The sequence below is a fragment of the Gigantopelta aegis genome, chromosome 13, assembly GCF_016097555.1.
Source record: "Gigantopelta aegis isolate Gae_Host chromosome 13, Gae_host_genome, whole genome shotgun sequence".
NCBI classification, from domain to species: domain Eukaryota; kingdom Metazoa; phylum Mollusca; class Gastropoda; order Neomphalida; family Peltospiridae; genus Gigantopelta; species Gigantopelta aegis.
This window is the reverse complement of record NC_054711.1, coordinates 10,260,930-10,287,093: the sequence shown is the minus strand read 5'-3', so window position 1 is coordinate 10,287,093 and position 26,164 is coordinate 10,260,930. Positions and strand designations below refer to the sequence as shown.

The window sequence follows — 26,164 nt, the reverse complement described above, 5'->3', positions numbered from 1 at the left end:
TCTCTCTCTCTCTCTCTCTCTCTCTCTCTCTCTCTCTCTCTCTCTCTCTCTCTCTCTCTCTCTCTCTCTTCAAATTTATTTTTAATCGCTCAACTAGACCCGAAAAAACCCTTTAGTTTACAGGCCCGTACGCAGGTCTGCCGAGGTCCGTCCGTGGATGTGTAAAAAATATTTTGAGGCAAAGAAACATTTGAAATTTACTTCCTAGAATGCAGGAATATGCATTCTCGATTTTAAAAAATTTCGGGGGGAGGGGGGGGGGTATCCCCTAGCAACTCCGGCCCTTTGGGCCATCGATTACGCACCCATCCCCCACCCCACTTCCTTGGTACTAAATATGACGTCATCTCGATTTGGCAAACATAATCACCTACTTTAATATGTCTGTAAGTTTTTAGTGTTAAATTTGTAATGAAGCGTTATTTTAATACAATCCATTACATATTTTTAATAAGAAATAAAGATACTTTTTTTTAAGTTACATGTGAACGTGAGTAAACTACATTAATTTATTGTATACATTTCAGCATGTGAGAGTACCTATGGTTTTAATTGTAACATGTCATGTGATGCCAGACACTGTCTTGGTAGTAAGTACTGTGACGTGGTTTATGGAAAATGTACAGGTGGTTGCCAAGCTGGCTGGGAGTTACCTGACTGCACAACTGGTAAGTGGTTCAGATAATTGCTGGTGTCTTTATTTTAATAGTTTATTTTATTGCTGCTATTATAGATATAGTTGTTGTTATTATTGTTATTATTATTGTTATTAGTAGTAGTAGTAGTAGTAGTATTCCTCAACATATGCTTGAAGTGTTTGCGTCGCAGGATCGAACCACCTCGATAAATCCATTCAACTGATTTAGTTTTTTCTGGTTCCAACCAGTGCACCACAACTGATTAAAGGCTGTAGTGTGTGATTTCCTTTCTGTGGGAAAGTGCATATACAAATTCAGTATTAAATATTCAGAATAATTGGTCATTGCATTTTTCACTTTTCATCTCGTTTTAATTATCGTTATTATTATTATTATTATTATTATTGTTACTATTATTATTATTACTGCTTGTAGTAGTAGTAGCAGTAGTAGTAGATCTTGTAGTAGTCGTAGTAGTTGTAGCAGTAGTAGTAGATCTCGTAGTAGTAGTAGTAGTAGTAGTAGTAGTAGTAGTAGTAGTAGTAGTAGTAGTAGTAGTAGTAGTAGTAGTAGTATGACAGCTGTTGTAATCATTTACTACCAAAAATATGTTTTATCTGTATACAGTATGTCAACGAGGTACATTTGGACCCGGATGTCAGTCAAACTGTAGTGAACGACATTGTAAAGGAGACGGTTCATCTTGTGATGTACAGAATGGAACATGTCAACACGGCTGTGGTCCAGGCTGGAAGAGTCCAAGTTGTAACATAGGTAAGTATTTTTAACAATATAAATTGTTTTATTTATTAACTTTCAGATATATACTTTCATTTCATGTTTAACAAAAACAATCAAACTGTAGACTCTTCAATGGTTACCTTGGCCTGTACTACGTTCTAATTACGTACTTAATTAGATTGTTCGGGAAACCATCACTTTGTAAAACATTTAAAAATAGTCACCATCAGTTTACAATATTAAAGGAACCGTCCTGAATTTTCTGCCATTACAATATGTTTTGGTGACTACAATTACATTTTAAAAACAGTTTCTTACTTAGTATGCCACTGTCTGTATCAAAAAGGCTCAATATGTTGTAAACATAGTACAATAGCACCAAACTCAGGAATGAATGAATGAATGAATGAATGAATGTTTAACGACACCCCAGCACTAAAAATACATCGGCTATTGGGTGTCAAACTATGGTAATGCAAATAAATAAAGTGATGATCAACATCAATATGAAAATTCAAGGTTTAAACAAAAACAGTGTAAAGAACTGTGCAATAATACAAATACAAATATCACAGAATTTTACGGATACTGAATTTTACTCTAAACTTCAAATTTGTGCTGTATTGGCCATTCTCAAAGAGAATGTTACACCCCTGCACCACGGTGAGGTTACAGCACGCGCAGGGGCCAAACTCAGGAAGTCCCATTAAATCTATTCAACACAAAAACCATTAATTGGAATATTGTCGTCATACCCTAAATGCATGTATTAGTTTCATAATAAATATTATTTTAACAATTCCTTTAATATTTGCTGACGACTTATTCTAGTCATGATTAGTTGGAACTTTACTGTTAGAACTATTCGATTAATTAATATTATATGCGAGTCATTAGTAGGTGGCATTCGATTTTTATTTTATATGTCTTTAGCAGACTCTATTGTGGTTCGTATGGCGTTGATTTTGAATTAATGTCTATAAAACGATGTCAACGGAATTAAGACTAGCTGTGACACTATATTCCAGCATGTGATAGAGGATCCTATGGCGCTGGTTGTAAATTCAGCTGTTTACAAAGACACTGCAAAGTGAGTACGACGAGCTGTAACAGTGCCAGTGGTTCCTGTGAAGGTTTGTGTCAGGACGGTTGGATGGGAGTCGACTGTACAGGTACACTGGCTTTTATTGATATAGCTGCTTTAAATTTTAAATAAAATCCAAAGATAAACGTTTGAAAACAAGTAACTGCTTGTGGACCAATATGGGAAAAGACTGTTTTATATATGTAAACAAAATCCAAAGATAAACGTTTGAAAACAAGTAACTGCTTGTGGACCATATTGAAAAGACTGTTTTCATATGTACAACAAAATATCAGTATAAACGTTTGAAAACAAACACTGTTTGTGGAAAATAAATAACATTTGATAAACTTATGATTTATACTAGTATATATTTATTTCAGGAGTCAATAAATTTACTTTTAAAAACACATGAACAAAATTACGTGGTTCTTCATTTTCATCTGGCTTATATATTGTACATATATGTATCACTATAATTAATGTGATTAAATGCCATACTGTAGAGCCAAACTTCATTATTCTATAAATGTGCATATGGTGATCTAGGCTATTGTGTTGTACGCAGGTAGTCTTAGTTCCCTTTTTCTCGAATGTAGTTAATCCATCATGTTTGGTATGAACATTATATAACACCAGAAATAAGGTTTTGCATTATACTTCCAGATTTTAAGCGACATATAATCAGTCATTCATGCAACAGTGAACTGGACGTATAACGACATTATTAGTTAACTAATATAAATAATATTATAATGTAGGGGAGGGGAGGGTTAGTTGCGACACCTACTGACAGCTTGTGACCTACTTTGTCCATGGCATATGGATGAATCATCTCGGTCATTTCTGTAAAGTTTGCGAAGTAAAAGAAATATTTTCACGTGTACTATATAAAACGTTTTTTTTTCATTGCTATATGTGTGATATGTTATTCGTATGCGTGTTAATGTCAGTAGCCTTGTTGAGGTTTGGTCAGTCTTAACAAAGAAATGACAACATCAGTTGCATGAATGAATGAATGAATAACTTTACAATACAGGATGTGATGGGAAATATGGACCAGATTGTTCATTATCGTGTGATGCCAGACACTGTAAAGACAACAAGGCACCGTGTGATCACATGACCGGATCTTGTGAAGGAGAATGTCTACCTGGTTGGCGAGGTGCTACATGTACTGACAGTAAGTACTGCGAAGACATTCATTTTAGTGGAATGTAGTGAAGCTCTCGAGTTTACTGCCAAACAATCCCATATATATATATATATTATAGTGGAAGTAATGGTTTATGATTTCCATCATTAATCAGGTTCTCATCTAGTCTTTATACTGACACCACATTATTAGCATTGCTGGCAACTTTGTGGGGTTTTTGAACTTTGTTAATCTTTTGTAGTGTTCTGGTTTGTTTTCTGTAGGCTTTAGTTGTTGTTTATTGGAGTTTTGCTGTTGCTTCATGTTTTGCTTATTGGTGCTTTTTTATTGTTCCTTAAAAGAAACAAAATGTTGTTCGATTCAGATTGCAATAATACGACCTATGGTGATAACTGTGCAATGCTGTGTTCAGACAGACACTGTAGTAACACGGACTCTTGTCACCATGCGACTGGTCTGTGTGTTGGTGGATGTGTATCTGGATGGAAAGGAACAACCTGCTTGAAAGGTATACACTATATATCATGCATTTAGTAAACATAGTACTTAACGGAAGTCAATATAATCTGGCTTACAGAATAACAGGTAGAGATAACTACGTTTGGCTGTGTGTATGTGTGTGCGTGTGTGTGTGTGCGTGTGTGCGTGTGCGTGTGTGTGTGTGTGATATGAATGGATTGAGCAATGCCAGCTGTCATTAATGTTTCTAGCCATCAACAAAGATATAATATTTAATGTCCTGAACAGATTTGATTCCATACCATACCTTACCTGTGGCTTAGGCACTGGTAGAGTTTTATTTAAAACAACCTGCCCCTAGGTAATGTAATGCGCCATTGACAACAAGGTCAAACATACTGTTTGGGGGATTGCTTGTTGTTGTTGTTGCTTGTTTTGTTTTCGGGAGTTCTGGTTGTATGATCATTACTGTATAAGATTATGCAATCAATACCTGTTAAATAATCCATTAGTGCTCTGAATGTGTGGTAATTACAGTTTGTGTATATTGTAGTAGAGTCTGCAGCCTCAACTGATTTCCCAGTCGGACCTGCAGTTGGTGGCATTGTTGCTGCATTGGTTGTCATAGCTGTGGTCATCGTTGTTATCGTATTTGTCAGGTAAATTTTTCAATTTGGTTGGAAATGTATCTTCAAATTGGAAATTGGAAAGTTTTTTATATTAAGATAATGAGATTGATAGGCAGTTGTGACGTTGTTGTTCCAAATTTGATATAAATCTGTACGTGCTGCTGTTATTCAATTCAAAACCTATTATCCAATTTCCATGGCTGGAGGCAGGAAGTAGATCGTAAAGCGCCCGCCTGATGGCCAACAAACCTAGGATCGACACTCCACAGTGGGGCCCATTGGACTATTTCGTGTCCTAGCCAGTGCTCCACCACTTGTGTAACAAAAGCCATTGTATGTACTATTCTATCTGTGAGGAGGTGCCCACACACACCCAAAACAATAACAACAACCAAACAAACAAACAAACAAACGAACGAAACAAACAATCCTATGTGTGCAGATAACCCTACATTTGACATTAAATTAATGGAAACAAGCCACGTTCCAATTATCGATTATAATTTTAAAAATGTATCGGTCTCTACCGATGTTATGATCGATAATAAAAGTCTATAATCTATGGTAACAAATGCGAACTGTAATTGTATGTTATCTTTTCGATGATGGAATGGATATAAATGATGATGTTGTTGTTTGCTTTCATGTTATAGAAGCAGATATTGAATAGATGTTAAAGCATATTTTTGACTATTAGAGCCGTTTTTGATAACTTGAAATCATACTTTACTTAGATTTTATTGTTTAGGTTATCCATTTCCGTACATTCGAAGTGTTTTTGGTCATCCTGGTGTTTTTAATATTACGAAATGCATTTCTCATATTTTTAACAACGCACGTGCGTCTGACAAGTATCAGCTATGGACTCAGCTATTTTTAGAGGGTATTTCACCATTTCAAAGTCATAGACCCATATTTTACTCAATTGTAACTTTTTCCAAATGTGTTACAGGTTTGTAGATTAACTAAACAGAGTGTTAATATTCACGGGTTGAAACTAGGGTCTGTTTCTTTAGAGATACGATTATCGATTTGTATGATCTATCCCGTTGAACACAACAACTGGTGAATGGTTTTAATCAATTTTAACTTTAGTATTTCATTTCAGGAGACGAAATCTGAACAAAAAAGATCACACTGAGCACAGACCTCTTCCAGAAAATACTGAAAACACACCAGGTAAAGTATTGTGTTGTTTAACGACACCACTGGAGCACATTGATTTATTAATCATCGGCTATTTAATGTCGAACATTTTGTGATTTTGACGTATAACCTTAGAGAGGAATCCCGCTACATTTTCCCATTAGTAACAAGGGATCTTTTATATACGTCATCCCACAGACAGGATACAACATACCTCAGCCTTTGATATACCAAAGGTGTACTGGCTGGAACGAGAAATAACCCAATGAGCTCTTCGATTGGGGATCGACCCCAGACCGACCACGCATCAGGTGAGCGCTTTACAACTGGGTTTCATGCTGCCCCAACACACGAGGTATGTCTCATCGACATTTATATTCACTAGAGACCTCAAAACAGCAAAACCACTGTCATGGTCAAACTAAACTTCTGTTTCTGCACAAGACAGATTTGCAGTACAAATACGCATTGTCCTTCTTACTTCATATGAATAAACGTCATTCCTAAAATTGCCATGACAAAGCTGTATCCCTGTATTCACACAACATAAAATATAGCTATACTTCGTCAACAGGATTTAGATCAGTCGGTTGAGAGCTCGCCTGAGGTTTTGCGTTGCAGGATCGAACCACCTCGGTGGATCCATTCAGCTGACTGGCTTTTTTCTCGTTCCAGCCAGTGCACCACAACTGTTCAAACGCCATGGTATGTGTTTTCCTGTGTGTGGGAAAGTGTATATTAAATATCCCTTGCTGCTAAAGGAAAAATGTAACGGGTTTCCTCTGATGACTACGAGTTAGAATTACCAAATATATGACATCCAATAGCCGATGATTCATTAATCAATGTGCTCTAGTGGTGTCGTTAAACAAAACAAACTTCTAATGACTACGAATCAGAATTACCAAATATATGACATCCAATAGCCGATGATTCATTAATCAATGTGCTCTACTGTTGTCGTTAAACAAAACCAACTTTAACATTAAACGTTCTTACTTCATCTGATTGAACGTCATTCTTATAATTGTCTTGACAATGCTGTATTCCTGCACATGACATGGAAAATGGGGTGTCTTTACGATATAGTTCAATGTTGCTATGTCGTCTACACTATAAATCATTGTCATTGTCAAATACGAGAACGCGTGCCTCTGGGGCTTTTACCTATCACAGCTTGCTGATCATATACACGTAAAACCGAGCTACGAACCAAACCTTGAGTGACGTTGGGATATCTTGTTTTATTTATATTGCTACATGTCAACATACACAGAACATACACTAACATACACCCAGGAACTAAGCAATCCACTAAAAGGAACATTAACAGGGCCCATTTTATAATAATAACATGCTTCGAATGTACTGCACAGATTCACATAGATATTTGGTCTTAAGTGGGCAGGTGAACTGAACGATTAAGACAGAAATCAGTATACCAATGAAGCATGTTTTTATTGTGGCTTCCGTCATATATTTGATGATAGTTTTGTATCTTTTATTAATTTGTGCGGAGTACATGTGACAAGAAGAGTGTTAACTATGTAAGCTCAAACCAATGATCTTTAATTAGGGAAGGCATATATTTTTGATGGAAAGAAGAAATGTTTTATTTAACGATACAACTCATTTTTATTTATGGTTTTATGGCGTCGGACATATGGTTAGGGATCTCACAGATAATGAAAGAGGGAACCCGCTGTGCCACGCCATATGCTGCTCGTTTTGATTGGAGTGATCTCATGCATGCCCCATTCCACAATAAGATATAATAGACTATGGCCTTTGTTACAGCAATTGTGGAGCACTGGCTGGAACGAGAAATAGCCCGATGGGCCCACCGACGGGCCCACCGACGGGGATCGATCCTACGACCCATTTCAATGACATACATGCTGTTATTTTTAAAGATAATGCTCTCTGAAAATGATTTGAGCAATATTTCTATAAAATATTCACAGTTCATTGCTACAGACAAAAAAAGAAGAAGTTTGTTTTGTTTAACGACACCAATAGAACATATTGATTTATGAATCGTCGATTATTCGATGTCAAATGTGGTAATTTTGTTTCAATTATTTGTTTATGTTACTTTGGGGTATTTTTTACTTCATGTTTGCAATTGCCATAGTTTGACACCCAATAGCTGATGCTATTTCGCGCTGGAGTGTCGTTAAACATTCATTAATTCCATTTTTTCTCATTAGGTTATTATTAAGAGGTTGATGGCTTATAAACTAATGATATAATTGTTCCAGAAAATGATACAAAGATAAAAGGTAATGTACCATCCATATTACATTTGTTCTAGTGGGTGTGGTTGTTGATTGTTTTTGATTGTTATTAGGGCCTCAACCAGTTCACAATAGTGGACTCGAGTACTCGAGGGTCAAACTCGACCCGGACCCGAGTACCCGACACTTACACTAGATGATAATGGGACTAAGGAATAAAGTAAAATAACATTATGCATCTTAATTCCAACGCTGAACATGGATAATCAATCATACCACCGTACGTATTGCATTCAAAACATTCGACTGTTCTTCCCTCTATGTCTCATAGCCCTATAATGGAACTGGCGGGAAGCATAATATGGCTAAATGACATAAAACAAATATAATTAAATGAGAGTGCTCGTCGTTGCACGGGTACTCGAGTCCTGTGAGCGGACTCGAGTGTTGCTAGACTTAACCTTGCCCGAGTACTTGAGTACTCGTGGGGACCCTAATTGTTAGTATCATTGTTGTTTTTATTATTTTTGGTCTTTTTTGTTTTTAAATATCAATACTACTGTAAGAAAAACGTAACATAGTATTGAGGAACTCTCATAATTCTATATATGAGAACACTATAATAATTTACAGAAGAAAAGCACGGTGCAGTTGAGGGACCTGTCTACATCAATGTTGAACCATCTGCAAGAAATTCAACTGAAAACCTTGAAGTAAATGAGACTAACGTCAGTGACGTAGTACCAGTCGTGGATGGAGGAGAGCCTGAAGACCAACAGACTGACGAGGAGGAGGAGGTTCATGATTCTAACACGTACTACAATGCTGATCAACCAGCTCCTCCTCCGTTCAATCTGCCAGAAGAAGGTTTTGACGTCTCAGACCTTGAAGGTATCATAGAAAACATCAGGAATCAGCCTGGAGGATTTGATGCAGAATACCTTGTAAGCCATTTTCAATTATTTGTTTTTGTTATTGTGTTTTGGGTATTTTTGATTTTTCTCATCAGTTTACTTCATGTTTTCAATTACCATAGTTTGACACCCAATAATCGTGCTAGGGTGCTGTTAAGCATTCATTCATTCCATTTTTTCATTAGGTTAGTTTTTATTCAGTAATAAAGGGTTGATGGCATATAGTAATGGAATCAGTGTTTATCTTCTTTAACATCCATAGGTGTCTGAAGATGATAGAATTTTTAGGGGTAGGAGGGATCAGCTGTATTTTAATTCGATTTCCAACAACAGATTCATTATCTTCCAACATGTGGGTCTATAATATTAGTATTAATAAATTGGTATGGTTGTGTCTTGAAAATGATGAATTAAAAATCACCAAATTACTTATTATTGACAGCACAAAGCGTAAATCGATTTTGAGTTAGCATGCATAATTAAAATATAGTTATTTCAAACATTAATTAATGACAAAGTATTGGTGTACGTAGTACACACTTGAACAACAAGCATTCGTGAATGACATAATAATATCATTACCTGCTCCGCCGGTTACGCATTTAGACATGGACTATTAATAATTAATAATTATTAGCATATGTGTGCATATTTTCTAGATCAGTCAAAACATGTATGTGTACATGGCTTTTTTGTTGTTACATTAATGTCTTTTTGTGCACATTCTGTCTCTGTCTCTGTATCTCTCTCTCTCTCTCTCTCTCTCCTCTCTCTCTCTCTCTCTCTCTCTCTCTCTCTCTCTCTCTCTCTCTCTCTCTCTCTCTCTCTCTCTCTCATATATATATATATATATATATATATATATATATATATATATATATATCTGTTTTGTACTTGTGTGTATATGCGTGTAGGTGTGTGTGCGTATATGTGTATGCATGTGTGTGCGTGCGTGCGTATGTGTGCGTGTGTGTGTGTGTGTGTGTGTGTGTGTGTGTGGCCTGTAATGTCTGTTCATGTACCTACCTATTTGTGAACTTACGTGTTTGTTTTGCAGGCTTCATCAGTATAGTAAAAGGTAAAACAAAACAGTAAAATCTTATTTTGATTCCAGAAACTACCAAGTGGTTTCAAGCATCCGTACACCGATTCACAGATTCCAGATAACAGGTGCAAGAACCGATTTGCTGGTTACTATCCATGTGAGTTCATGCTTTTTTGTGTGCTGACATATTAAAATATAGTTATTGTGTGCGTTGCTGGAAGATTGTTTTGTTTACACTTGTTTGAGGTTTTCATGTCGATTTTAGTTTGTCATTGCTTTATTAATCATCGGCTATTGGATGTCAGACATTTCGTAATTCTGACATATTGTCTTAGAAAGGAAACCTGATATATTTTGTGCATTAGTAGCAAGTGGTATTTTATATACACCATCACACATACGGGATAGCACATACCACGGCTTTTATCTACCAGTCTTGGTGCACTGGCTGGAACGAGAAATAGCTTTACTACTGGGCCGTGTCATTAAAATGGAGTAAGGAAATGAATATATGTAATTTATGATTTAACGATTTCATTATTGGTTCTTCATTAAACGTTGTACAATACAGTGTGTATATCGTACTCTCTCTCTCTCTCTCTCTCTCTCTCTCTCTCTCTCTCTCTCTCTCTCTCTCTCTCTCTCTCTCTCTCTCTCTCGGTCTGCGGCCGGTCTGGCTGGTCTGTTCTGTCGAAACTTAATCTCTATATATGTCTCTGTCTCTGTCTCTCTCTCTCTCTCTCTCTCTCTCTCTCTCTCTCTCTCTCTCTCTCTCTCTCTCTCTCTCTCTCTCTCTCTCAAAATGTAGCAGGTTTCTCTGATGACTACGTGTCATAATTACAAAAAGTATTACCAAATATATGACATCCAATAGCTGATGATACATTAATCAATGTGCTCCAGTGGTGTCGATAACCAAATTTGTTTTTATATTTTTTATATTTTATAAATTTATTATATCCATAGTGGAAGGGAATGTTTATTTGACTTTCCTCAACACCTTGTATTGATCATCTATTTTTTCTGTTTATTCTAGATAACAATAACCGTGTCAAACTATCTCTGCTGCCAAACAATTCACATTCCGACTATATCAACGCCAGTTACGTAGATGTAAGTGTTTACAGTAATATCACAATAATAATGTAGTCGATCTTTTGGGCTTCCATTCCACGTTGTAATGTAAAACTTATCTTCAGTTAATCGGGCTTCTATTTTTGTAGAAGAACCGATGACATTTGGTGGGGTTTTTTCTATTTTACATGTAAATTGTGATTACAAAATCACCAAGAATACACACACATCAAATAACTACCTGGTTATTAGCCTTAAACATTAATTGAATTAAAGGTTGATCAGATACATAATTTCGATCATTGTAGAATATTTTGTCTATTTGTAATAAAGCAATTATAATATACATAGTACATGTTTTGTTTTAAAATTTCCAGTCGTTTAGTAAAACTTTAGTAGTACAGCCTATTATGTTGATTACTTGAATTATTCAGATAAAACTACATTTTTTGTTAAACTAAATTGCATTTCACAATATTAAGATATTGTTTCACAATACATTTGACACCTCACCTTTATATAAATATTACTGATGAACATCTGAGCTACATTAATTCATGATATACCAATACGCTTTGTATTGCACGTATACTCACTCATTCTAAAGCACATGCTGTGTTAATTTCGATCACTATTCTAAACAATAATATTGAAACAGTAAATCAGTTCAGATTAATTTCTTTTATTTTTTATTTTCAGGCATACGGAAAGCCAAATTACTTCATTGCATCGCAAGGTAGGATGTATAAGTAACAGATACGCATCATTAATAAAACTGTTTAAAACAGCAAAACAGAAAGTGAAACTTAGAAAAACTTTTATATTTTGTATCTGTCTCTAAACACTGGCACTTGTACATATTAACATTACTGGTATATGTAAAGTTGTAGTATGCGCTATTCTTCGACTGTGAAAACAAAATATTACTTCTAAGACTGTTTTCGAGGAAGGCTTGTTCCGTTTTCTGTCTGTTTCACATACAATTATGTTTAATTACTATAAGCATCAGGATGACCAGAAACACATGACGTTTTCCAATACTGATACCTGAAACAAAATATTGTAAGTAATATGTAAGTTAATGGTACAAAAGCTGCCATAACTGAACATGAGAACTATGGTCTACAGCTTTAACAAAATAATTGAAAGTGACTGACTGATGTTACTGTTAGACATGTATTAATTGTTAACTTCGTGCTTTAAAATAAGTGTTATATCATAATACATTATTGTTCAATGAAGTTATGGACTAGAACAAAATTGTTAATATTTGGACACCATCATTATATTTCAGCTCCAAATAAAGGGACTTTACCAGATTTCTGGAGGATGATCTGGGAACAGGACTGTGGACAAATTGTCATGTTGACAAACCTAGTGGAGGCTGGAAAGGTTCGTGTTTGGTGTTTATTAAAGCGACAATCTAGAGTTTCTAGCCATTATTTTAGGCACTGGATTTCTCTACTCAAATGTAATATTATATTTCTGGGTTTAAGACTTAAAAACAAGCTTTATATCGAAATACATATTTAGGGCTCCCTCGTGTCCAACTGCTTTAAAATTATGTTGGCAGTTGATACAAAATCTGCAAAAGGTTACTGCAGAGAAAAAATTGCAATGAAATAATAAAATCAATATGATTATCACAAATGCATCTATACAAATATTCATATTCTAAGCAAAAATATCTGTGAAGTATATATAAATTTTAATAATTACAAAATGTTATATTGGCTGAAAACAAATTAGCGTGGCTACAAATTCAGGATAGTTCACACAATAATAAAATAACTGGGGGGGGGGGGGGTTCAGTTTTTAAGGAAGAGTCACTTTAATGTATGAATATCCAGCATTAATTAAACTGTATGCAGTATTGATAATCATTTCCACGATCTTAAAATCTCAACAAACTCGATGGGATCATTTGCATACTCTAAATTGTGAAACTATAAAACACTACTATTATTGTTTGAAGAAATACGTGTTGAATAAAACATTTTTGTCATATTTATGGTTACTAATAATCATGCATTTTTCTTCATAATCACAAAAACTTGTCTTTACAATAATGTATCACGTGAAAACTTTCATTTGTTCTTCAGCATAAGTGTGAACCGTACTGGAAGGATTTGGGGTTGATGAATGTTGGGTATTTTGACGTGGTAGTCAAAGACATCACTGAAAGAGCAGATTACACCGTAAGAAAGATAGAAATCACCCAGAGAAAGGTAAAGATAGTTTACGGTAAAGAGCGGTATGGGTCTTTATGGATTACTAACTATGTATATTATTTTAGATACATGTGCACACCTCATCCACGAGTGTTCGGGTCCAGGTTTTAGTTTCTGGGCGTTTAATTAGTACCACTCGATGGAACAAGTCATGTCGTAATGCAACAATTTTCATGTCATATTCACCGAAAACTCGCGAAACTTTGTGTCCAAAACATCAGGAATCTGAATTAATCAGGTGACACAATGTGTGGAACAAGGCCGCTAAAATATCTGCTCTTTTTAACTCTTCAAAACCCGGTCACCAATGTACCATGTGTTTATTGAGCTGGAGTTCAATTTTGCCTTCTGCAGTTAAGGGATAAATCATCTACAGCTTAAATACAGAAAATCTGAATCGGCAGGTTCCAGTTTACTCAGGGTTTTCATACATTGAGTACATAGCAAAGATTTGGGAACTGAGGAATTTTGGCAATTTTAATAAAAATACAGTTCTCTATAGATTTATGTTATGCATATTCTAGTGTATATAGTTTAAAATTAAGCAAAACCATTCAGCTCCATAATCAACTTTTCGTTCACATGATTGTAGTTGCCTGTAACTTGAGTACGCCACATTGTATGTAAGCGGTGTATCCGGAGTGCTACTGTAATGTTCAGTTTGGATTTATCAAGATTAACAATCTTTGTAGTACAGTGCAGTTGTAACTGTGTCCTGCTAAGTTGAAATGAGGGGCCACATTGGGTGCTGAAACAAAACCATTCAGAAATCTTTGGAGCACCTTCCTTTTTTGTTTCCATTAACGTTACCAAATATTCGTTCTTCTCAGAAAACATTTTATTGGTCCATTGTATACTAAACATTTAGACTTGTCTACAGTATACAAGTAGAGAGTATTTTTGCTTTCTTTCAGGGGTTTTGTTTTTGTTTGGTTTTTTGGTTGTGTTTTTTTTAAGTGACATAACAGTTTTTCATCTCAGAAAGTTTAATATTTATCCACATAATATATATATATTTTAAATATTTTTCAAAGTACTTAATTGTATTGTATTATTCTAATGTGAAATATTTATTTTGTGATTATTTCTCAGTCTAAGAAATGCAAGACATTTGACCATTACCACTTCACGTCATGGCCTGACCACGGAGTTCCTAAAGTGTTGGACTTACTGGAATTCTTCTGGTTGACAAGAGAGATACCCCCGTCCCGCCCTGGTCCTGTCCTGGTACACTGCAGGTAACGAACGCTTATTAATAGACACTTTGCTTACTCCGTCCCATTCTTTTCTGCGTTGCTGTGGAAATCAAAACAATAAAAATAAAATTGCTTCGTCTCTAGCTTAGCTTAGTAACTGGTTTAACGTGTCCATATACCACTAGGGTTTCGAACACGCCTATCCCGAGTCTGGCCTCCGATAGCTAATACAATTCTGACTGACTGAAACCATTTGTTTGTCACCAGTGCTGGGATTGGTAGGACTGGAACGTACATCGCTCTGCATATCCTGACAGACGAGATGAACAAAACTGGAAGAATGAACATATTGGAAATGATGTCCAAGATCAGAGATCAAAGAAAAAACATGGTCCAGACAAAGGTAGGTTATTAATATAGGACTTTAGCATTCAGAAATGAAATGTTTGTTACCTAATGCCAAAAAAAAATAGTAGTTGTGGTTCCAATTATCCGACCATCCCAAGAAAAATGCGTGCGACTCTAATGTTTTAAAAGAAAAGCACACCCCCCACCCCACCCCCATACCCCCCAAAAAACAAAACTAAATGCAGTCCGACTGAGTCTAAATAGATATCATCAGCAAGTGGATTTGTTATTTAACTTTAGCACAATATTCAACTAAGAAATAACTAGCGTTCAGTTTGACGTCCATCACAGCCGTGTTTTGAAATTCCAGAAAATACTGAAACCGAAAGGAGAAAATTGGTAGATTATCACCGTTACGTACTCTAAAACTGAATACTTTGTAGGACCTAAAGCTGAAAAAAATTAACAGCATGTCGGTGTACACATGGAAACATGCTTATCCATGTGACAATCTGTTTTCTTTGTGTGTATTGTAATGTTAATGTGTTTAAACTGTATTATATTATTGGGTGTCAAACTAGACATACCGATATAAAAAAAAAACGTTTCCATGGTGCTTAATTATTTTCCTTTATATCACACTATCTGTGTGATATATTAATATCTATATTAATCTTATGGCAAACTTTAACATCATATATTAATTTTAAAAACATTATATTAAATATAACTAAACTAAAGAAAAACCTTGCTCTGTTGATACATATATCTCAATATATAATTGTTCAGTCGTTAGAAAAGTTTATACAATGCCTACCTACGCTAAATAATTTGCCTCAAATGTTTTTCAGAGTCAGTATGAATGTATTTTCACCACAATGCTTGAGGTTGCAAAATATGGACAAACAGATATGACCACATCTGACTACACACAGAAATATGCTGAGTCGACAGGATCTTTGAGAATGGGTCATAAAACGCTTGATGAGCTAGCTGAGGTATTTTACCTGCTACTGTTTTTTTATCATTCTACAATATGAAATATCAAGTTCCTGATACTAACTGAAGGACCTCCTTCATTTTAGTTCTTTGCAATACATTCTGTCTGTAATTTCGGGAAATATATTTGCTTTTGCACATTCTTTTGTATCTTATTTTGTAAGCTGAAGTTTTTACCGTTATTTAATTTCGTCTACAGAACAGTGCTTTCAAACAAATTATGGTTTAATAATATAAGTGTTGAACACAAAACGTTCTGATGTTCTAAAGCTATGATATTGTAATATGCTATATTGCTGCACCCTTTGAGATGTAGCATCATATCTACTCATTTGGTGTAAGTCTTGGGGTAATTAATATATTAGTGGCATCAGTAGCACTGCCAACTCTTTTTTTTTCTTCTTTTTCTCTTTACATGTTGAACACAAATTATTTCTGATTTTCTTAATTCGAAAGATATAATTTTGTAATATGTCATATTCCACCCTTTCAGATGTAACATCCTATCTACTCGTTTGGAGTCAGCTATAGGATAATTAATATACTGGTGGCAGCAGTGGGATTATGAACATTTTATATTGGTGTTGATTTCTTTTTCATATTTAGATGTTTACTATTGTTTGTGAATTTGTTATTATAGGTCATTGCCTCCACTGACACCTCTGATAAAGGTATGTATGGTATCAATGCATGATCTAATAAAATTTACATATCTGAGAAAAGTTGAATGTTCTTCGCCTGGATTTTATATATGAAAAGTTCTTTTATGCAGCCCTCAGCATAATTTAGGAAACATACAAGTATGTTAGCAAAATCACAATATATTAATTTATTTATTTAAAATTGAGTAAAATTTAGTTTTAAGTAGATACTTCTAATACTTGTTTATGAAGGAAGGAAGGAAATGTTTTATTTAACGACGCACTCAACACATTTTATTTACGGTTATATGGCGTCGTACATATGGTTAAGAACCACACAGATATTGAGGGAGGAAACCCGCTGTCACCACTTCATGGGCTACTCTTTTCGATTAGCAGCAAGGGCTCTTTTATATGCACCATCCCACAGACAAAATAGCACATACCACGGCCTTTGATGTACCAGTCGTGGTACACTGGCTGGAGTGAGAAATAGCCCAATGGGCTCACTGACAGGGATCGATCCCAAACCGACCGCGCATTAAGCAAGCGCTTTACAACAGGGCTACTCTCTCGCCATGAAAAATTGAATGCAAACAATTGATAATGCATATATTATTTTATGCGGCCATGTGAATAATCTAAAAACATGCAAGTGTGTTAGCAAAATCACAATATAATAATTGATTTATTTAAAATTGAGTAAAATGTAGTTTTAAGTAGATACTTCAAATACTTGCGTATGAATGTATGAACGAATGGAGTGACGAGTGGGTGAAAAGGGAAAGGCAGTGAGGGATGAGTGGATGAAGATTCAGACTGGCCGATTATGAATAACTTTAGTTTTATATTTAATACACTAATACATATCAAGTGTTTAAACTGTGTAAAGTATTGTATATTTTAAAAATGCATTTCAACTCTCTAGGTATTCCATTGGCGAACAAACTGTGGGTTGGTGGAAAGGATGATCTTTTTGTTATGCAAGCTCCAGTAAGTTAAATTTCATGTCTTCAAATTGATTTTAAAAAAATGTAGTATGTAATAATAAGCTATATATCAGTATTAGTTACAACCAAAATATTTGATAATGATGTCTGTGTTGGATAATCATACTTTTTTCAATGTTACATTCATACAAAAATTATTTTTATATTTTATTTTTTATGTTTGTCAGGGACGTGCCTAGCCTAAAATAACATGGGATTCTGTAGAAAAAACAACCCGACTACTGTAATATTTTTTTTATTCTGGTAGAAAAATAAGGCCACTTTACCAGACTTTTCAGGGGTTGTAACTGCACTCCCTTGCCTTATTATCAGTATGGCCGAGTTTGACTTTGCATAATTAAAATTTATGTCCACTGTATCTTTAATACTTTTGTTATTTTTGAATATGTGTACTTCTCTTTTTCCCCTCAAGTCAAAGCTGCTGAATATAGGCTATCTGTTGGTTTACACTCCACAACGAACAGAGAATCTGCTGTGGAAACTGATCATGGAGAACGATTCGTTGACTCTCGTGACTCTGGGCAACAAGGTAAGTCACTGTCACTGGAACCATTGTTATTGGTATGACTAATTATAAAACAAATAACAGAATATTTCTCATACAGTTTTAATTCGATAATTCGTAAACTTGACACATATTCGAAGGTGATCTTTAAAAGTTGTTGAGCTATTTCTGCTTCCAACCAGTGCACCATGACTGACATATCAAATGTCATGGTATGTGCTATCCTGTCTGTGGGATGGTGCTATAAAATAGCCCTTGCTAGTAATGGAAAAATGTAGCATATTTCCTCTCTAAGATCAAATGTCTGACATCCAATAGCCGACGATTAGTAAATCAATGTGCACTAGTGGTCTCGTTAAATAAAACGAACTTTAACTTTACTACTGATAAAATTGAAAATTAAATAGTGAAGCTTTATAGTCTGATAGATCTCTTGTTTCCAAATAAAGTTACTGAAAAAGTATTCTTCCCAGAAAGCATGTTCTTTGTCCATTGTATATAGAGAATACTACATGAGTGGCCGTTAATTACCCGTTATGTTACAAAAAGTTCTTTAAAACGTATCTAACGAGCGGTATCTAACGGACACATATGTAGTATTATATTGCTTACATATCTTCAGAAAACAGTTTTAACATAACTGTAAACACCTTTTCCAAGTAAAACTTATGTACGGCCCTAGCGCTTATAGTCAACTTATACGTCACAGGTAAGTCAGTTTCAGATTAACTTGTATGTCACAGAGTGATCGATTCGACAGTAATTTCTTTCATTGGATGGCATTGGTCAAGGATCCAAGGATTTCAAATGCTATCCTGCTAATTATCACTTTTTGTTTTTTAATATTATGTTCACTTCCTTCCAGATGCCACAGCTTTAGGTATTTAAGATTTAAGATACAGAAATAGAGTTATATAACAGAATATAATAATTCGTATTGCAGAAAGATGCGAAATTTACCCCACGTACCAGCCATTCCAGTAGCTATGGAAACGCAACTGTGACGTCAGTGACTGAGACGTCTATCACGAAAGAAATAACATTGAGAATTCTCAATGTTGAAATGAAGGTGAGACATTTTAGAATAGAACACACTGTAATACACGAAAGGTTTGTGCTTTACGCAGAGTATCAAATCCTCATAGACTTGATAGGCAGACTGATAGACCGAGGGTCAAACACATCCATCTAGGTTGATCTACTGAGGGTTCAACACACCTGTCTTCATAGACTACAACCGGCCTCGGTAGTGGTGTGGTTAAGCCATAGGATTACAGGCTGGTAGGTACTGGGTTCGTAGACTGGTACCGACTCCAACCCAGAGTGAGTTCTTAAGGGCTCAATGGGTAGGTGTAAGACCCCTACACCCTCTTCTCTCTCACTAACTAACAACTAACCCACTGTTCTGGACAGACAGCCCAGATAGCTGAGGAGTTTGCCCAGGACAGCGTGCTTGAACCTTAATTGGATATAAGCACAAAAATAAGTTGAAATGAAATGATAGACTACGGGTAAAATGCACCTAGTGCTTATAGACATAGTGGAAAATACATCTGGTGTTGATAGTCAGATGATCAGACGTGCCTTTGATCGGTGCATAGTCAGACCTTCAAATATACATGGATTTGATATACAGAGGGTCAAATACACCTGGGGTGTGATATATGATTATATACAACTAGCACTGGTATATGGAAGGTTTACTGTGCCCGCAGATGACAAATGGATATCTATATAATAATGGTTTACATTTTTTGTATGAAAACATCTGGACGTTTAAAGAGATGAAACTAACTATTAAGTAGATGATATGTATGTAGATATTGATTCCTGGAAAGTCTCCCATACATGGTATTCTGTTGTGTACAAATTTATGACAGGATATGATACGAACTTTTATCGTATTTGGTTTATGTTATTAACAATTAGCTGCGTTAAATATCTGATCGTGATGTCTTTCAGGGATCAGAATACATGTCAAATAATTTAAAGGTTTGATTGTGATGTTTTACAGGGATCAGATGAAAAGAAAGAAATCGCCAACTTTTCCGTGCCATCTTGGAGTAACATGTCTAACACTTCCACAGTGATAAGTTGCCTGACATCTCTGACAGAACAAATCCTAGACAGACAGAACAATCTGAAATTTCACCCTGTCACGATCGTCTTCGAGTAAGTCACACAGTTACCAAATGATCTTGACAACGTGCTGGGGCGTCACTAAAAACTCCCATCCCTGTCCTTTATTATCTTAAACTGTAGACCACCTACTAATGACTGATTCCAACAAACACATCGGCTGTTGGGTGTGAATGAATGAATGGACGAATGGATGAATGACCAGTCTGGGTAATATGCCTTCAAGTGTCCGTCACAAATACACATACTGACAACTTTGATATCTGTTTCAGTGAATCTGACAAAAAGGAAGGTCTGTCATTGTGTATACTGAACAACATCATGTCTGCAGTTTCCCTTGACAAGCGAGTGGAGATATTTAACAACGTCAGAAGACTCCAGTCAGTTCTGCCAGGTGTTCATTTATCAGTGGTACGTAGTGAAGTCATCCATATTCACTTATCAGTGATATGTAGTGGAGTATTCCATGTTCAATTAATGGTCAGTGATATGTAGTGAAGTATTCTATGTTCACTTACCAGTGGTATGTACTGAAGTGGTCTGTGTTCACTTATCAGTGGTATGTAGTGACGTGATCCATATTCACTTATCAGTGGTATGTAGTGGAGTATTCCATGTTCAATTAATTGTCAGTGATATGTAGTGAAGTATTCTATGTTCACTTACCAGTGGTATTTATTAACATATACCAGTCAGTTCTTCTAAATGTTCACTTATCAGTGGTATAAATTGAAATAATGGTTTCTGATTCACGTTTGTTGAGATTATTTAGTATCTTATTGATATTAACTGCTTTCTTGTTATTTAAGTTACTCAGATAAACTACTAATAACGCTTTACTGATAATTGATTTCTCATTTTTCTTCATAGTAAAAGTTTAAAAGTTGTTTGCTGAATTAATTTATTTGTAATAAATGGTTCGTGATTTAAGTTACTTAGAATGATTCAGAATAATCGTTATTAGTTTAATTGGTTTCATGATTTAATGTATTGACAATATACAGTTTCTGGTTTACATTATTAAAAATAACTGATTTTTAATTTACGTTATTCCGAATTACCGATTTCTAGTTTAAAACGCAATAACTGGTTTCTGATTTCGGATAAGAGTCATGTATAGTTATTTAGAGTATCTGGTTATTGATACTTTTATAGTCAACAACTGGTTCAAAACATTGAAAATAACTGATTACCTATTTCAAGTTATTGAAATGACCAGTTACTGTTTTATATTATTTAGATATTGATAATTCATTTAAATTGATTAAATTAATTTATTGCTTTCTAAGACACTAAAGGCTAAATATATTTAAAGTCGCAGAACCTAGTTTTAGCCTGTAAAAGTGGATATTACATTTGGTTAATCTACAATCTACACATCTGTATACAGTTAGGCCAAACAAAATAAATTTCTGGTCTCTGGTCAGCACGCGTATCGATTTTGACTCTCACGCGTTAAAAAAAAAATTCTTCTGCGGTATGATATCGATTTTTGTCAGGCTTTTTTTGCTATGACGTAAAATTGTATTTGCAGTCTTCCGATTTGAATTTAAATATGCCCCTTATTTCGGTATCAAGTATACCCACCTTTTCTGTGTAATCCATGTTTTTGTTTTTTAAAATGGGGGAACAAATCGGCATCGCGTCATCAATTTTGGAACTTTGGTCTGACCAGAGACCGATCTTTTTTTTTCCTTTTTTTTGTGGGGTGGGGGTGGGGGTGGGGGGGTGGCTTACAATAAAGTGAAACAAGAGTCTGTGTATTTGAAACTGCGAAATACCATCTAAATATATAACTGTCAATTCTCATGGGTACGTCTGCTTTTAGAATTATAGAAAATACATTTCGTGGTATTACAAACACCAGAATGACCGGAAACACTCGGAAACACTTGGAATCTCCACAATAAAAATGTCTGATTTCAATCATCAAAAACTGATCATGAAAACTAAGGTCTGTCACAGTAGTGTTTCATAATCCTTCTACATTTGTCGTTTTACTTCTGTGTTATTTTTCAGGAGGACTTCAACTTGTTCTGTGATCTTCCATTCGCTCATCTCGAGTCCACGGGCGTGTATGCCAACATGTGAACTGACCAACGTCCATGGTGTCCAGTGGTCAACTAAAAGCAATAGTCAATACTGACCATAGTGGAGGAACGTTTAACACGGCACTTTGCTTGACACTAGTAAATGTAATTTGGGGGTCATTAAAATTGAAAATCCTTGAACACAGAGACACTTTTGATGGGCCTGATATATTGTTACAATACTCATCCATTTTTTATTAGGTGTTGGAAGATGCAATTAACTAGAGAGGACATCCACTTTGTGTTCGAAATAGAACGTAAAATATGGCCTGGTATTATTATTTTTTAAAACAGCAGGCCAAAAGACATATTTCCTACCAAAACAAATATATGGCCTGCTGGAAATAAGACAGCATGTGACATGGGGACGCTTTTGAAAAATTATGAAAAATATTGAAACATGAGGAAATTTCAGCTGTACTTTATAACACGTATGTGTGTACGTATGTCTTGAAATTGTTAACTCAAATGATAATAGTACTCATTATAAGATGTTTGGTAAGACAAGTTGGGGTGTAAAATACGAAAAATATTCTCCAAGTATAATATATCTGTTAGGCCTAAACAATGTGGGGTGGGGTGTTTTTACATTCATTCCTACGGGTCCAGATAAAATGGTGTGTGTATACATTGAAAAAAAGAACCACAACATTTTTAAGCCTTAAGTATCAATATGTTCAATGATCTTTATGTATATACAGTCATATAATAATCTTATACACTCGTTTAAGGGATAGAGAATAATACATGAGTGGCCATTACAACGAGTTGTTTTAAAATGTATCAAACGAGCGAAAGTGAGTTTGTAAAGTTTTTAAATCACGAGTTGTGAGATAAATGGTATCTAACGGATACGAATGTATCATTATATTTCTTACATAGCCTCAAAAACCACGTTTTAAGCATATTTTTACATATTTTTCGACTAAAAGTTATTTACAGCCGTTGCACTTGAAGCAAACATACGTGTTACAGACACATGCTTGTCAGGTTAACTATACGTCACAGTGTAATCGATTTTCACCGTGTTGTTGTTCATTGGCTGCATGGCACTGGTGACTTCGTCATCACCTAGGAGTAGCCAGTCGTATGTCTTGAAATTGTTAACACAGGTACGTGTGTTACCAACCCATGTATTATCAAAAATAATGCATGGTGTTCTCACCAACGGGTGTGTAAGAAATGGAGATAATCCATTGTACATTAATATTGTTTCCAACATTTGGAGACAACTTTTGAGACTTGTGACTGGTTGCTCCATGTTGTTTGCCATGGCCCGTTTATTATTAAGTTATATTAAACTTGGTTTTCAAAGATATGTAAGAAATACACTACTACATTCGTATCCGTTAGATACCATTTGTCTTGCAACTCGATATTTAAAAACGTATACAACTCATTTGTGTTGTAAACAACCCGTTGTAAGATGAATGGTATCCAATGGTAGGAAACTGATGTAATACCTGCAGGTGTTTCTTTTATTTCTAACTCTTGTCATTACCAATGATTGAAACAGAGATCAGCTTTCAAAACAGACTGCTTAGGAAACAACGTTAATGGCTGCACAACCTAACACCCAAATATGCCGAAAATGTGCACCTGCAATGCGCAGTATCCCCGTACACGTGGGTAGGGAGTCATCCAACGGTCACTCGTGTTGTATCTTCTGTATCAACTTTTGGCAATAAGAGTTGTGATAGTGGTTGCACCAATACGTTGTTGTATAAGTTATCTCTAAGTGTAAAATATCCTTATAAATGTATGTTAATGTATATATTAGCAAATAACAGGTTATACTATACTTAAGTAGTGTTAGCAGTGATTTGTAAACGCGAAAGAAGGTATGTTTTATATTAGATACAGAACTTCTATTGTGCACTATGCAGTTTCGTGTCTGTGTTGTGCACAATGAATGCGTGCAATATAAAGGAATAAAAAAAAACATACTGTGAAATCTTTTATTTTCATAGCCTTAAATTTGCATGGTGTTACTAAAATACACATTTCGTTGTGTATATAAATTCGTGGATCAAAAAGGTACTATCGTAACTTGTACACATGTACTATATTTTCGCTGTGATCTTAATTTCGTTGACTGCACTAGTCCACGAATAAACATGATTCCACAGTATGTAAAGTTCTGTATCATATGTACTAGTCAGAGTAATATGACCGATTTTCAGTGACACAAATGAGTATAATATTACATATCAAACACTAACATCTCGTGTGCGAAAAATATTTCTAACGCGAAGAGACGTGCTAGATTGGTGACATTTTTGTAAAATATCTAAAATACCACAGCCTGAGCCCCCTTGTTTATGAAAGCGATAGAAAGGTTTTTGGTGCCTGCAAAAGCATGCTGTAAGTGGCAGTCCTTATACAGATGAAGTTGGAATCTTATATCTTGGTCGCCATAGAGAAAGATTTTTAAAAGTGGGGGGGGGGGGGGGGGTAACAATACAACCAAAGCACATTGATGTATTTTTTTTCAGGTTCTTGGATGTCAAACAATGAAATTTTAGATAACACCAGACCCTTGAGTATGTCTAGGGCCCCCTGTTTCCCCCTGCTGGATCCATCCCTGGTAGTAGAGAGGAAAAGACAAATACAAAATACAGATTACACATAGGTAACTCCTACCACAAATCAGTAATGAAGTTTTATATGCATTCTCAAATACAAAGGACAGTACATACCATGGCTCTTGGTGTACCAATCGTGGAACACGGGTTGGGAGGAACAGACTATGAAAACTGTCCCTACCGATGTAGTAAAATATTTTCCTAACGATCCTTACTTACAAAACCGTTACACTTACTATCAATATTGAGTTTTTCGCTAATACTTCCTTTACACATTTACTCTATATTGTGACATGTATTTAGAAATTGTGCCATATGTTATTGCTCTACACATACCCAGAGCCGGTTTATCCTAGTAGCACATGTATCACGTGCTACAGACTCCACGCCTCGGGAGGCCCCGCAGTAATGTATACATTTATTTTCCCCAGGGGCTTGCAAAATATATATCCTGTAAAGGAGGTCCGCTGTTATTTGAGCTACTGGCCCCGCGGATCCTTAAACCAGCTCTGCGCATACATGATATATACCTTATTAAAGTGACATTATCTGGTTACGTGTTGAGGTGCTAAACGGTTATAAATACTGTAGTTTCATTTTTGTTTTGTTTCTATTTAAAACAAATTGTATGTTTTAATCAAAATATTTCAATATGAGGTCTACTTTATCAGTCAAATATGTAAGATGTATTAGTTATGTTTCTACTTATTTAAACTAACAATGTAAAATATGTAATTGAAAATCTAGTCTGTAGTAAACAAATCTGGTCAGATTTAAGAAAAGTATACAAATATTTCCTTAGTTGAATTAGTTACTTGTCGTAAGTAGAGTTCGACTTAGGTCTGTGTTAGGATCAGTGTAAAATGCTTTAAGAGACGAAAAATTAGACTAAAAATATGAATTATGTGCTGTATTTTATGCGACTATGGTAATGCTACGTTATCAGGTTATGCTTATTTTTTTTACATTTAGAATTATATTTACACTGTTTTATTTACAGCAGAATAAAATAAAAATGAAAAAATAAAATGTTTTGTTGTCTTTTATTCGATATATATATATATATATATATATATATATATATATATATATATATATATATATATATATATATATATATATGTGTGTGTGTGTGGGTAGATAGATAGATAGATACATACATACATACATACATACATACATACATATACATACAGATATAAAGATATACAGATACATACATGCATACATACATATAATATAAAAATACATATATAGCCAGTGCCAGGTCTGTCCACATCTGCATGTAAGTCAAACG

At 35.1% G+C, this 26,164-nt stretch overlaps 1 protein-coding gene across 2 annotated transcripts; it reads left to right on the top strand.

Annotated features, from left to right (window-relative positions):
• Nucleotides 1-533: 533 nt before the first annotated feature.
• LOC121387538 (receptor-type tyrosine-protein phosphatase epsilon-like) lies at nt 534-25,896 on the top strand. Of its 2 annotated transcripts, none has more exons than XM_041518691.1 (23): nt 534-668; nt 1,266-1,412; nt 2,408-2,551; nt 3,503-3,646; nt 3,984-4,127; nt 4,635-4,737; nt 5,816-5,886; nt 8,724-9,034; nt 10,119-10,206; nt 11,086-11,162; nt 11,823-11,859; nt 12,418-12,515; nt 13,226-13,351; nt 14,447-14,592; nt 14,818-14,953; nt 15,750-15,896; nt 16,538-16,568; nt 17,467-17,531; nt 17,961-18,077; nt 18,997-19,122; nt 20,068-20,225; nt 20,465-20,603; nt 22,212-25,896. In XM_041518691.1, the coding sequence occupies exons 1-23, from the start codon at nt 560-562 to the stop codon at nt 22,281-22,283; spliced, it is 2,736 nt and encodes a 911-aa protein (XP_041374625.1). In that variant the 5' UTR covers nt 534-559; the 3' UTR covers nt 22,284-25,896. The 2 variants fall into 2 exon arrangements, with proteins under 2 accessions (XP_041374625.1, XP_041374624.1); XM_041518690.1 differs by having other exon boundaries at nt 4,632-4,737.
• The last annotated feature ends 268 nt before the right edge of the window (nt 25,897-26,164 follow it).

What these genes read in the sequence shown, in the direction of transcription:
- LOC121387538 (XM_041518690.1), top strand. Translation starts at nt 560, where the DNA reads ATGTCATGTGATGCCAGACACTGTCTTGGTAGTAAGTACTGTGACGTG. An exon ending in GATTTGATGCAGAATACCTT is followed by an intron (nt 9,035 to 10,118) that starts GTAAGCCATTTT and finishes TTTTGATTCCAG; the next exon opens with AAACTACCAAGTGGTTTCAA. An exon ending in TTTTTGTTATGCAAGCTCCA is followed by an intron (nt 17,532 to 17,960) that starts GTAAGTTAAATT and finishes TTTCCCCTCAAG; the next exon opens with TCAAAGCTGCTGAATATAGG.